We start from the raw sequence: 14,429 nt of genomic DNA, 5'->3' as shown, positions 1-14,429 counted from the left end.
GACCCGCCACTGTATACCTGTTCTGTGAACCCGCCACTGTATACCTGTTCTGTTCAGTGGACCCGCCACTGTATACCTGTTCTGTGAACCCGCCACTGTATACCTGTTCTGTTCAGTGGACCCGCCACTGTATACCTGTTCTGTGAACCCGCCACTGTATACCTGTTCTGTTCAGTGGACCTGCCACTGTATACCTGTTTAGTGAACACGCCACTGCATACCTGTTGTGTTCAGTGAACCTGCCACTGCATACCTGTTCTGTGAACCCGCCACTGTATACCTGTTCTGTTCAGTGGACCCGCCACTGTATACCTGTTCTGTGAACCCGCCACTGTATACCTGTTCTGTTCAGTGGACCTGCCACTGTATACCTGTTTAGTGAACACGCCACTGCATACCTGTTGTGTTCAGTGAACCTGCCACTGCATACCTGTTCTGTGAACCCGCCACTGTATACCTGTTCTGTTCAGTGGACCCGCCACTGTATACCTGTTCTGTTCAGTGGACCTGCCACTGTATACCTGTTCTGTTCAGTGGACCTGCCACTGTATACCTGTTTAGTGAACACGCCACTGCATACCTGTTGTGTTCAGTGAACCCGCCACTGTATACCTGTACTGTTCAGTGAACCCACCGCATCAGTGCGCATACCTGTGCAGTTAAGTGAACCCACCTACCTACGTGAGTGCACGCAGTGTGATATACCACTCCGTGCATACCCGATATGGACAAAACAGGTAGAGGAAGAGGAAGAGGTAGTGGCAGAGGCAGAGGAAGGCCACCCGGCAGGTCTGCGCGAGGTCGTGTAAATGTAATTTCGTGTGGACCTGGCCCACAGTACAGTGCTCGGAAGAAGGCACGTCCCATCACCTCCCAAGATTGTCAGGACGTGGTTGAGTATTTAGCGACACAGAACACCTCATCTTGCTCAGCCACCAGCGCTACTACTAGCACCACTTCCGCTGCATTTGACACTTCGCAAGAATTATTTAGTGGTGGTGAAATCACTGATGCACAGCCATTGTTACAGCCAGATGAATTTTCACCAGCTCATATGTCTGCGTTACGCGACAACACTATGGATGTAACGTGTAAGGAGGATGAAGGACCTACACATTTGGATTTTTCTGAGGCAAGCGAAGCTGGGCAGGATGATTACGATGATGACGATGATAGGGATCCTCTGTATGTTCCCAATAGAGGAGATGAAGAGGGGGACAGTTCAGAGGGGGAGTCAGAGAGTAGTAGGAGGATAGAAGTTGCTGAAAGAAGCTGGGGCAGCTCTTCGTCAGAAACAGCTGGTGGCAGAGTCCGGCACCATGTATCGCCAGATTCGCCACCTATGTACAGCCAGCCAACTTGCCCTTCAGCATCAGCTGCTGAGGTGCCCACATCCCAGGGTGGCTCAGCGGTGTGGAAATTTTTTAATGTGTGTGCCTCAGATCGGACCAAAGCCATCTGTTCGCTCTGCCAACAAAAATTGAGCCGTGAAAAGGCCAACACTCACGTAGGGACAAGTGCCTTACGAAGGCACCTGCAGAAAAGGCACAAACAGCAATGGGATGGCCACCTGAGCAAAAGCAGCAGCAGCACACAAAAGCAAAGTCACCCTCCTTCTCCTCTTCCTCCTTCAGGTGCATCATCTGCTTATGCCGCTCTCTCCCTTGCACCTTCACAGGCACCCTCCTCCACTCCGCCTCTGCCCTTGAGCGGTTCCTGCTCCTCTGCCCACAGCAGCAGTCAGGTGTCCGTGAAGGAAATGTTTGAGCGGAAGAAGCCACTTTTGGCCAGTCACCCCCTTGCCCGGCGTCTGACAGCTGGCGTGGCGGAACTGTTAGCTCGCCAGCTGTTACCATACCGGCTGGTGGACTCTGAGGCCTTCCGTAAATTTGTGGCCTTCGGAACACCGCAGTGGAAGATGCCAGGCCGCACTTATTTTTCCAGAAAGGCCATACCCCAACTGCACCGTGAAGTTGAGAGGCAAGTGGTGTCATCTCTTGCGAAGAGCGTTGGGTCAAGGGTACACCTGACCACGGATGCCTGGTCTGCCAAGCACGGGCAGGGCCGCTACATTACCTACACAGCCCATTGGGTGAACCTGGTGGTGAACGATGGCAAGCAGAAAGCGGCGGACCAAATTGTGACACCTCCACGGCTTGCAGGCAGGCCTCCTGCCACCTCCTCTCCTCCTGCTACATGCTCTTCGCTGTCCTCCTCCTCCTCCTTGGCTGAGTGGCAGTTCTCCTCTCCAGCTACACAGCCCCAGCTCCGCAGGGCCTATGCTGCATGCCAGGTACGACGGTGTCACGCCATCTTAGACATGGCTTGTCTCAAAGCGGAGAGTCACACTGGAGCAGCTCTCCTGGCTGCTCTTAAGAAACAGGTGGATGAGTGGCTGACCCCGCACCACCTGGAGATAGGCAACGTGGTGTGCGACAACGGCAGCAATCTGCTTGCCGCTTTGCATATGGGGAAGCTGACACACATACCCTGCATGGCACATGTCATGAATCTGGTGGTTCAAAGATTTGTGGCAAAGTACCCTGGCTTAGCGGATGTCCTGAAGCAGGCCAGGAAGTTCTGTGGGCATTTGAGGCGCTCTTACACAGCCATGGCACGATTTGCAGAAATTCAGCGTAAAAACAACATGCCGGTGAGACGCCTCATTTGCGATAGCCCCACTCGCTGGAACTCGACCCTCCTCATGTTCTCCCGCCTGCTAGAACAGAAGAAAGCCGTCACCCAGTACCTCTACAACTGGAGTAGAACGAAACAGTCTGGGAAGATGGGGATGTTCTGGCCCGACAACTGGACAATGATGAAAAATGCATGCAGGCTCATGCGGCCGTTTGAGGAGGTGACCAACCTGGTGAGCCGCAGTGAGGGCACCATCAGCGACTTAATTCCCTACGCGTACTTCTTGGAGCGTGCTGTGCGTAGAGTGGCGGATGAAGCTGCGAATGAGCGTGACCAGGAACCGTTACGGCAGGAACAGGCATGGGACCAATTTTCATCAGACCCAGCTGTTTCCTCAACACCTGCGGCAGCACAGAGGGGGGAGGAGGAGGAAGAAGAGAGGTCATGTGCAGAAGATGAGTCAGACTCAGAGGATGATGAGCAAGGTGTTTCTTTGGGGGAGGAGGAGGAGGAGGAGGGGACAGCGGCAGGAGAACAACCGCAGCAGGCGTCGCAGGGGGCTTGTGCTGCGCAACCTTCCCGTGGTATTGTTCGCGGCTGGGGGGAGGAGGTTGACTTACCTGACGTCACTGAGGAAGAGCAAGAGGAGATGGAGGGTACTGGATCCGACTTTGTGCAGATGTCGTCTTTTATGCTGTCCTGCCTGTTGAGGGACCCCCGTATAAAAAACCTCAAGGGGAATGAGCTGTACTGGGTGGCCACACTACTAGACCCTCGGTACAGGCACAAAGTGGCGGACCTGTTACCAACTCACCGGAAGGTGGAAAGGATGCAGCACATGCAGAACCAGCTGTCAACTATGCTTTACAATGCCTTTAAGGGTGATGTGACGGCACAACGCCAGCAAGGTACCACTGCCACTAATCCTCCTCCCGTGTCCACGCAGTCAAAGACAGGACGCTCCAGCGATCTCATGGTGATGTCGGACATGCGGACGTTCTTTAGTCCAACGCCTCGCCGTAGCCCTTCCGGATCCACCCTCCACCAACGCCTGGAACGGCAGGTAGCCGACTACCTGGCCTTAAGTGTGGATGTAGACACTGCTGTGAACAGCGATGAGGAACCCTTGAACTACTGGGTGCGCAGGCTTGACCTGTGGCCAGAGCTGTCCCAATTTGCCATCCAACTTCTCTCCTGCCCTGCCGCAAGCGTCCTCTCAGAAAGGACCTTCAGCGCAGCTGGAGGCATTGTCACAGAGAAGAGAAGTCGCCTAAGTCACAAAAGTGTTAAGTACCTCACCTTTATAAAAATGAATGAGGCATGGATCCCGGAGGGCTGCTGCCCGCCCCAAGACTAAGTCAGTCCCCGCACATACAGCATCTCTGCCTGCACGCCGTGTGACTGGCTGCCTGGCCTGCCCCAAGAAGACTAAGTCGCTCCCAGTCCCTCCACACAGCATGTCTGCCTGCAGGCCGCTTCACTACCTTCTCCGCCACCACCAACAGGGTCCGGGACTCCAGGCGGATTGCTGAATTTTTTAGGCCGCTGCTAGCAGCGGCCGCTGTAATAATTTTTCGGGTGCGTGTACATGACTGCCTAATTTTTCTGGCTGCACTGCGGGCAGCTGCAACAACAAAAGAAAAGGCATGAACATGCGCCCATTCCCCTTCGTGATCATTACCTTGCCGTGGTGAAGGGGCTTGCGTATCACAATGGAGCAATGACCGGCGCCTAGATGAGTGTCTCGGGGGGCACACCCACGATAATAAGGTCGTTGCCTCATTGTGGTCAGACCAAATTTGATCAGCTGGACAGTCACTGTTCTGTCATTCAGCTACATCAGCCAGGTGACTGACCATATGGGCTGTAAAGCCACCAAAACCTGCACTCTCGCCATGGTGCGCACCAGTCCAGCACGGCCGTCACTACACAAACAGCTGTTTGCGGTGCGTTACACGATGAGTTTGGTGCGTCAGTGTGAAGCAATACCTTAATTACACTACCTGATTGATGTATACACATGCAAGATGTTTGAAAGCACTTTAGGCCTGTCATTTAACATTCAATGTGATTTCTGCCCTTAAAACGCTGCTTTGCGTCAAATCCAGATTTTTCCCGGGGACTTTTGGCATGTATCCCACTCCGCCATCCCCCCCTCCAGGTGTTAGACCCCTTGAAACATCTTTTCCATCACTTTTGTGGCCAGCATAATTAATTTTTTTTTTCAAAGTTCGCATCCCCATTGAAGTCTATTGCGGTTCGCGAACTTTAACGCGAACCGAACCTTTCGCGAAAGTTCGCGAACCCGGTTCGCGAACCGAAAATCGGAGGTTCGGCCCAACTCTACTATCAATCACCCCCTATCACCACCTGTCACTGTTACCCATCAGATTAGACCCTAATCTACCCCTTGCGGGCACCCAATCACCCGCCCACACGCTCAGATTGCCCTCAGACCCCCCTTTATCAATTCGCCAGTGCAATATTTACATCTGTTATTCCCTGTAATAACCCACTGATCACCTGTCAATCACCTATCAATCACCCCCTGTCACTGCCACCCATCAATCACCCCCTGTCACTGCCACCCATCAATCAGCCCCTAACCTGCCCCTTGCGGGCAATCTGATCACCCACCCACACCAATAGATCGCCCGCAGATCCGACATCAGATCACCTCCCAAATCCATTGTTTACATCTATTCTCTCCTCTAAACACCCACTAATTACCCATCAATCACCTATCAATCACCCCCTATCACCACCTGTCACTGTTACCCATCAGATTAGACCCTAATCTACCCCTTGCGGGCACCCAATCACCCGCCCACACGCTCAGATTGCCCTCAGACCCCCCTTTATCAATTCGCCAGTGCAATATTTACATCTGTTATTCCCTGTAATAACCCACTGATCACCTGTCAATCACCTATCAATCACCCCCTGTCACTGCCACCCATCAATCACCCCCTGTCACTGCCACCCATCAATCAGCCCCTAACCTGCCCCTTGCGGGCAATCTGATCACCCACCCACACCAATAGATCGCCCGCAGATCCGACATCAGATCACCTCCCAAGTGCAGTGTTTACATCTCTTCTCTCCTCTAAACACCCACTAATTACCCATCAATCACCCCCTATCACCACCTGTCACGGTTACCCATCAGATTAGACCCTAATCTGCCCCTTGCGGGCACCCAATCACCCGCCCACACCTCAGAACGTCCTCAGACCCCAGCCCTGATCACCTCGCTTGTGCATTGCTTGCATCTATTTCCCCCCTCTAATCACACCTTGAGACACCCATCAATCACCTCCTGTCACCCCCTTGCACACCTACCCATCAGATCAGGCCCTAATTTGCCCCGTGTGGGCTCCTGATCACTCGACCAAACCCTCAGGTCCCCCTCAGACCCCCTTCCGATCACCTCCCCAGTGCATTGATTGCATCTATTTTCCCCTCTAACCGCCCCCTGAGACACCCATCAATCACCTCCTGTCACCCCCTAGCACTCCTATCCATCAGATCAGGCCCAAAACATCCTGTCATCTAAGAGGCCACCCTGCTTATGACCGGTTCCACAAAATTTGCCCCCTCATAGACCACCTGTCATCAAAATTTGCAGATGCTTATACCCCTGATCAGTCATTTTGAGAAATTTGGTTTCCAGACTACTCACAGTTTTGGGCCCGTAAAATGCCAGGGCAGTATAGGAACCCCACAAGTGACCCCATTTTAGAAAGAAGACACCCCAAGGTATTCTGTTAGGTGTATGATGAGTTCATAGAAGATTTTATTTTTTGTCACAAGTTAGCGGAAATTGATATGTATTGTTTTTTTTTTCACAAAGTGTCATTTTCCGCTAACTTGTGACAGAAAAAAAAATCTTCTATGAACTCACCATACTCCTAACAGAATACCTTGGGGTGTCTTCTTTCTAAAATGGGGTCACTTGTGGGGTTCCTATACTGCCCTGGCATTTAAGGGGCCCTAAACCGTGAGCAGTAGTCTAGAATCCAAAGGCCTCAAAATGACCTGTGAATAGGACGTTAGGCCCCTTAGCGCACCTAGGTTGCAAAAAAGTGTCACACATGTGGTATCGCCGTACTCAGAATAAGTAGTATATTGTGTTTTGGGGTGTATTTTTACTCATACCCATGCTGGGTGGGAGAAATCTCTCTGTAAAAGGACAATTGTGTGTAAAAAAAAATCAAACAATTGTCATTTACAGAGATATTTCTCCCACCCAGCATGGGTATGTGTAAAAATACACCCCAAAACACATTATACTACTTCTCCTGAGTACGGCGGTACCACATGTGTGGCACTTTTTTGCACCCTAAGTGCGCTAAGAGGCCCAAAGTCCAATGAGTACCTTTAGGATTTCACAGGTCATTTTGCGACATTTGGTTTCAAGACTACTCCTCACGGTTTAGGGCCCCTAAAATGCCAGGGCAGTATAGGAACCCCACAAATGACCCCATTTTAGAAAGAAGACACCCCAAGGTATTCCGTTAGGAGTATGGTGAGTTCATAGAAGATTTTATTTTTTGTCACAAGTTAGCGGAAAATGACACTTTGTGAAAAAAAACAATTAAAATCAATTTCCGCTAACTTGTGACAAAAAAAAAAAAATCTTCTATGAACTCACCATCCTCCTAACGGAATACCTTGGGGTGTCTTCTTTCTAAAATGGGGTAATTTGTGGGGTTCCTATACTGTCCTGGCATTTTAGGGGCCCTAAACCGTGAGGAGTAGTCTTGAAACGAAATTTCTCAAAATGACCTGTGAAATCCTAAAGGTACTCATTGAACTTTGGGCCCCTTAGCGCAGTTAGGGTGCAAAAAAGTGCCACACATGTGGTATCGCCGTACTCAGGAGAAGTAGTATAATGTGTTTTGGGGTGTATTTTTCCACATACCCATGCTGAGTGGCAGAAATATCTCTATAAATAGACAATTGTGTGTAAAAAAAATAAAACAATTGTCATTTATGGAGATATTTCTCCCACCCAGCATGGGTATGTGTAAAAATACACCCCAAAACACATTATACTACTTCTCCTGAGTACGGCAATACCACATGTGTGGCACTTTTTTGCAGCCTAACTGCGCTAAGGGGCCAAAAGTCCAATGAGCATCTTTAGGCTTTACAGGGGTGCTTACAATTAGGCACCCCCCAAAATGCCAGGACAGTGAACACACCCCACAAATGACCCCATTTTGGAAAGTAGACACTTCAAGGTATTCAGAGAGGAGCATAGTGAGTCCGTGGCAGATTTCATTTTTTTTTTGTTGCAAGTTAGAAAAAATGGAAACTTTTTTTTTTCTTTTTTTTGTCAGAAAGTGTCATTTTCCGCTAACTTGTGACAAAAAATAAAATCTTCTATGAACTCACCATGCCTCTCACTGAATACTTTGGGATGTCTTCTTTCCAAAATGGGATCATTTGGGGGGTATTTGTACTATCCTGGAATTTTAGCCCCTCATGAAACCTGACAGGTGCGCAGAAAAGTCAGAGATGCTTGAAAATGGGAAAATTCACTTTTTGCACCATAGTTTGTAAACGCTATAACTTTTACCCAAACCAATAAATATACACTGAATGGGTTTTTTTTATCAAAAACATGTTTGTCCACATTTTTCGCGCTGCATGTATACAGAAATGTTACTTTATTTGAAAAATGTCAGCACAGAAAGTTAAAAAAATCATTTTTTTGCCAAAATTCATGTCTTTTTTGATGAATATAATAAAAAGTAAAAATCGCAGGAGCAATCAAATAGCATCAAAAGAAAGCTTTATTAGTGACAAGAAAAGGAGGTAAAATTCATTTAGGTGGTAGGTTGTATGACCGAGCAATAAACCGTGAAAGCTGCAGTGGTCTGAATGGAAAAAAAGTGCCTGGTCCTTAAGGGGTAGAAAGACTGTGGTCCTGAAGTGGTTAAAGACTTCTGTATGTAGTGAGGTGATCACAAGCACTCTAAATAGTGCAGTTGGAGTCATGATGGAATCATGTGATTGCTCTTGTCTTTCCTTGGTGCACCTCCTGGCAGTTCTGTACGGTGGAAGGCTTCATCACCGCACTGGTGGACGAATATCCGCAACTTCTCAGGAGCAGAAAAAAGATCTTCATTGCTGCTGTCTGCATCATCTCCTGCATTATTGGCTTCTCCAATATTACCCAGGTATTTGCAGCTTAGGGCTCAATGCCAACATGCACCAAAAAGATGTAATTATCCCAATAGGTAGAGAGATCTGCCCAGTTAGGACTGGGCAACTCCTACACTGGGTCACAGCTGACTATAGGGACAGAAGGGGGGCACATCTGGTTATCTAAAATGGGGAAAGGGGGGGCACCACTGGCTATCCAAATGGGTAAGGAGGAACATCTGGCTATCTATAGGGGGGGCATTTGGCTACCTATATGGGGGGGCACCTTTTTCTATCTATAGGGGGCACACCTGGCAATCTAAAGGGGGGCATTTGGCTATCTATGGGGAGAAGGGGACACATCTAGCTATCTATATTGGGGGAGGGGGCACATCTGGCTACCTATACAGGGGGTGTGGCACATCTGGCTATCTAATTGGGAGAAGGGGAAACACCTGCATATCTATGGGGGAAGGGGGCACATCTGCCTATCTATATATCTTCCCATAGTACAATTATGTATATTTGTAGCACTGCCATCTTCTACAGCATTTGTTCATTTGGCTCCACCATGACCACGCCCACATTTGCGAGCTACAAGACTAACCCAAGGATGGGACATCTTTGTCCCTGAGTGCTGAAAACCCTAGCTGCATTGGTGTACATTGTTTGCCTAGTTGTAAGACGCAGAAGATCATTTTTTTGTTAGGTTTTATCACTTTCTATCACTACAGGGTGGAATTTACGTCTTCAAGCTCTTTGACTACTATTCGGCCAGTGGCATGTGTCTCCTGTTCCTGGTCTTCTTTGAGACCGTGTCCATCTCCTGGTGTTACGGTGAGGAGATGTCAGTGTCAATAACATATTCTTAACAGCCCTAATTAATGAACAATGGCATAGAGAAGACAGAAGTTGGTATGGAGTGGTTGCCTAGAACAGTGAATCAGGCTTTATCCTTCATTTTCTTTCCAGCGGAGATAAGGAACCTGAATGGATGTTAGAGGTGGTAACCCATTTTTCACAGATCTGGAATTATAGCTATAAGTCTTGAGAATCTGGGGTGTATTATAAAGAGAACCAGGGACAAATATGCATTTGTGCTAACCTCTATCTTTACTCTGGCCTAATGTTTCACCAGCCTGGAAATGCTTTCTATCCTGTGTCCAAATGAGTTTACACAAATGTTCTTAGTTTTTCCATTGTAAATTACCAGCTAGAGCAGACAATTACCAGCTAGAGCAGACAATAGTTGGCCAGCTCCTCACCACCACCTGTATTTTTCCTCCTTTCTCCTCTTGGGGATGACATCCAGTCTACATGTATGATGGAGGGGAGAGGGAAACACCAGCAGGCATCAGTCTGACAGCAGTGAGGAGCTGGATACTTGCAATTTACTCCAAAAGGAATTTTAAAATTTTTCAAAAATATTTTACTTACATTTTTTTAAGTACATGTCTATTTGGTACAGAGAAGTTACCAAGGTTGGCAGACTCTCATGAATGTAAATGATCTAGCAAACTTGGACATTGTTAAAACTGTTGTCTGCAGTTAGTTTGCAAAACTGGCAACCTTAGAAACCATCCCCAGAGGTGAGACAGGAAATAGACATTCTGACATCCGTCTTCTGTCTCCATTGTAGGAGTGGATCGATTTTATCAAGACATTGAAGAGATGATTGGCTACCAACCCTGCTCTTGGTGGAAGCTCTGTTGGGCCTATTTCACCCCTTTTGTCTGCCTGGTAAGGCTCTGGGTTATGAAGGGGTCTTTAGTTCCTTTAATACACCAAGTGAATCAAGCAAGTTCATAAGGGCCTGGGCACACTGGTATATTGCTTTTGCTCTGAAACGCAGGTGGCTGTGCATTTTACACATACACATGGCATCTGTGTTGCTCTCCGTTGCAGCATTGAACCAATTTAACTATACCAACCAGATGGAAGATGGCTGCATTACACTCAGAAATGCATGCAGCAGTGCGTTGTCAGATGTACTGATGTGGAGTACGTAAGTATGCCCATCACGCAGTGTGGTCTATACACTGTTTGATACCCCTGAGTACAGGGCCGGGCCGAGGCAGAGAGGCTCCAGCCTCAGGGCGCAGTGTAGGAGGGGTGCACAGCTCACACAGCTATCATTCCCCTATTGTGTTTGAAGCAGAGAGAAATAAGAAAAGGAGATACATGGCAGTGACTGCAAACCAGATAACTATGTTTCAATAATTTGTATTGGGAAATTTTCTTACATTTACAACAAGGCCTAATTGCCCACATTTCAACAATATCAGTAAGATTGTACATTGTTTATGTAAATAACAAAATAAACATATAAGTGTATAACATAGTCATTATATACCAGATACAATGAAGGTAAAATGCTAGTGGATGGTACAGTATCTGAGTAGCATTGTTGGTATTAGTAACTGTGACATATAGTTGGATGTTAACTTTCCACTGGAGCAGAACTTCTGGGTAACTGGGGGACTAAACCCTCCTACTAAGTTCCCCGAAGACGCATCTCACTTTCCTAAAGAGTCACAGTCAATATTACAGAACAGATTGATATTAATACTATCTTGATGACAAACCAGATAACTAGAGATTAAGGTATAGGGGGAGGGGGTTGGGGCCCTGGGGCACCTCTTATGCTGGATACACACGGTGCGTTCGTGCACTCGATTTTCCCGTCGATTCCCATCGATTCCCGTCGATTCGTTTATTTCCAACATGTCCGATTTGGATTTCGATGGATCGTTAGGTCGATTCGCATGCAAAGTATGCCGAATCGACCTAACGATCCATCGAAATCCAAATCGGACATGTTGGAAATAAACGAATCGACGGGAATCGACGGGAAAATCGAGTGCACGAACGCACCGTGTGTATCCAGCATTAGTGCAATAGCAATCAGTGGGCTTGATTCACTAAAGTGTGATAACTGCTATCACAGCAGTTATCACGTAAGCTGCCCCATTACTTCGTGAGATAAGTAAAGGTTTGCGTGCGATCACGTGTGCTTTTCACATGACGGCTGGGGTGGGAGGGATGGAGGGGGGCACTTTGGCGTCTCAGCCTTGGTTGCTGGGGGACCTTGTCCTGGCTCTGCCTGAGTATCACACACTGAAGCCCCGTACACACCTGTATTTTACCCAGCAGGGATCACTAGACAGGCCCTAGGATGACAGTGCAGTGCCAATCCTGTACAGATGCGTTATCAGTCTCCAGGATAAAACACGTATGTTGCTATGCGGGGGAGTGGAGGGAGAATGAGCAGCGCATGATGTAATGGTTTCCCACGTGCAGGGGAGAGAGGAGAACAATCGCGTGGTAGGCTCCCAGTGGTAGCTTTACTACTAACTGCAACCCATGATAGATCCACTGTAATGATGTCTAATTAGTATCTTTCATCTGTTTTCTCTTCCTCTTATCCCACAGGGTGTCTTTATTTTCAGTGCGGTGGAGATGACTCCCCTCACCCTCGGGCGATATGTGTACCCTTCATGGGGCCAAGGCATTGGCTGGCTCATGGCACTGTCCTCCATGGTGTTGATCCCCAGTTACATGCTGTATCTGTTCCTTACCTCCTCCGGCACGGTCAGCCAGGTAAGGGTGGTCCATTACATCTCTTTGCTTACCACACCCTTAAAATGTTTTATGTCCCACAAAACTCCAAACTGCAACTTCATTAATGTGTAACCTAAATTAAATGTTATCAGCATTACAACACATGTTCTTTGCAGTATATTTGCTAAAGTGCTTCCTGGGTGTATGCTGTGTTTTGTTGGAGGCCAGTTCTTCTTTTTTGGAGGGGTGGCCACTTCAGTGCTGGGTGTACTGGGGTCATGACACTGCTCAGCAGGTCTAGTCTCCGATCAGGTCGGACTTCCTTTAGAATGTGGCTGCTTGGTGTAGTTGGCGGTGGTGGAGATGGTAGGAGGGGATGGTTTTGACTGTGGGAAGGAGTGGCTGTGTAGCTAAGTTTCAATACCCCATCAGGTCTGCAAGAATCTATACGTTGGTTGCTATTGGCAACAACACTTCACCTTCGTTCGGCACCATATCACAGGAAGTGTGATAACTTGACTCTCAACTTCTTTCCAGGTTTCTTTCCAGTAATGTGATCGGTACTCTTCCTGTGAGTCAATTTGATGTTTGTGTATGTTTTCACTGCTATAAAGGGCTGCAGTCTTGCAGCTTTTTAAAGGAAGTATACTGCAAAACAATGGGCTGTAAAAAGAGGATCAGTACCCGGCACCAAATGCAGCAGGGCAGATCAACCGGAACTGGGACAGGGGGCGTGCTCATCCACAACACTTGTCAGATTCAGCAGAAAGGAGAAAAGTGGGGCACCACTTCCGCTGTTTCGCTGGTTACACCAGCTTCTTCAGAGGCATTCGTGACATCCCCACTGCTTTTGTACCTGCTTATGCCCAACTGGAAAATAAAGGGATTTTATTAGGAAGTGGTGCCCCGCTTTTCTCCTTTCTGCTGGAGTCAGACTCTTGTCTCGCAGAATAGGCCTACCAACTTGTGTCCATTCTTTTTGAGACTGTAAGCCACTCATTTTTTGCCCTCTGTCACCTAGCGCTTCCATGAGATGACACATCCCCAGATGGAGCGAGTGATGCAGAAGAACGGACTGCGGCCCAGGATCAGTGTGGATGCCACCTCCAGAGAGACCCCAGGACTGTGATTACTGGACCATAGACAACCAGTAATTTCCTTCCCTTGTGCTTCCACTCTAATTCCTGACTCAGCATGGCTTTCCATTATCTTAGGACCAGGCGGAGGACTTCTGTTTAGCCATATTGAGGCATTAAAGTGTTAGTGTACTTAAAACAAAGCCATGACTAATAACACAATATACTTACAGCATTGATTTTACCCCCATGTTACAATACTGGCATGCCAGTCTCAGTACCATACACAGTATAAGCTGTTAAGGCGTGTACACACGCCATACTGTAGCAAACAACGGGTCCGTCAGACCCTTCCGCTGGGCGGACTTTCTGCCGACAGTAGCACGTGTGTACACGCTGTCGGCAGACTGATAAGACTGTTTCTGAAAGATCCACTCAGCGGATCTTTCAGAAACAGTTTTATCAGTCGGCCGGCAGCGTGTACACACGTGCTACTGTCGGCAGAAAGTCTGCCCGGCGGGAGGGTCTGACGGACACGTCGCTTGCGACAGTATGGCGTGTGTATGTGCCTTTACACTGTGCCTATACTGATAGTAAACTAACTGCAACGTGTACTAATCTCTGCTTACGTGTACTAATCTCTGCTTATAAAATGTTGTCCACAACTTCCCTCCCTTCTTTATTGTTATAAATTGTCTTTCTGCACTCCTTATCATCACCGGCTAGATCTTATCAGCACTTCAGCACAAGCAGTGTAGGAGTATGGGCTAGTTATTTCTTACTGTACACAATGGCAGCGACATACCAGTAACTTAAAACAGAAGTACAAATTATTAAGCACAGTTAATAGAAATACACTGGCACTGAAAGATAGACCTGGCAGAGACCTGGGCAAACCAAACTGAGCATATAATGAAAAAAATCATCATGGGAGTTAGCCTACTCTTACTAAAGTTTACTTTGATCCAGCCCTTCTGCCTCTCAAGCCTCCCCATTGGTCTC

At 48.0% G+C, this 14,429-nt stretch overlaps 1 protein-coding gene across 2 annotated transcripts in view; it reads left to right on the top strand.

The window, feature by feature from the left end:
• LOC137564185 (sodium- and chloride-dependent GABA transporter 1-like) overlaps positions 1-13,751 on the top strand; it is a 70,059-nt gene extending 56,308 nt beyond the window's left edge. For both annotated transcript variants that reach the window (XM_068277673.1, XM_068277674.1), the window contains exons 11-15: positions 8,694-8,825; positions 9,525-9,627; positions 10,430-10,530; positions 12,223-12,390; positions 13,373-13,751. In XM_068277673.1, the coding sequence (XP_068133774.1) occupies positions 8,694-8,825; positions 9,525-9,627; positions 10,430-10,530; positions 12,223-12,390; positions 13,373-13,480 (612 nt within the window). In that variant the 3' untranslated portion in view covers positions 13,481-13,751. The remainder of the gene's footprint in view (positions 1-8,693; positions 8,826-9,524; positions 9,628-10,429; positions 10,531-12,222; positions 12,391-13,372) is intronic.
• Positions 13,752-14,429: the final 678 nt, after the last annotated feature.

Source organism: Hyperolius riggenbachi, chromosome 3 (assembly GCF_040937935.1).
Source record: "Hyperolius riggenbachi isolate aHypRig1 chromosome 3, aHypRig1.pri, whole genome shotgun sequence".
NCBI classification, from domain to species: Eukaryota; Metazoa; Chordata; class Amphibia; order Anura; family Hyperoliidae; genus Hyperolius; species Hyperolius riggenbachi.
The sequence above is the reverse complement of the archived record's forward strand: the minus strand, read 5'-3'. Positions and strand labels throughout refer to the sequence as shown.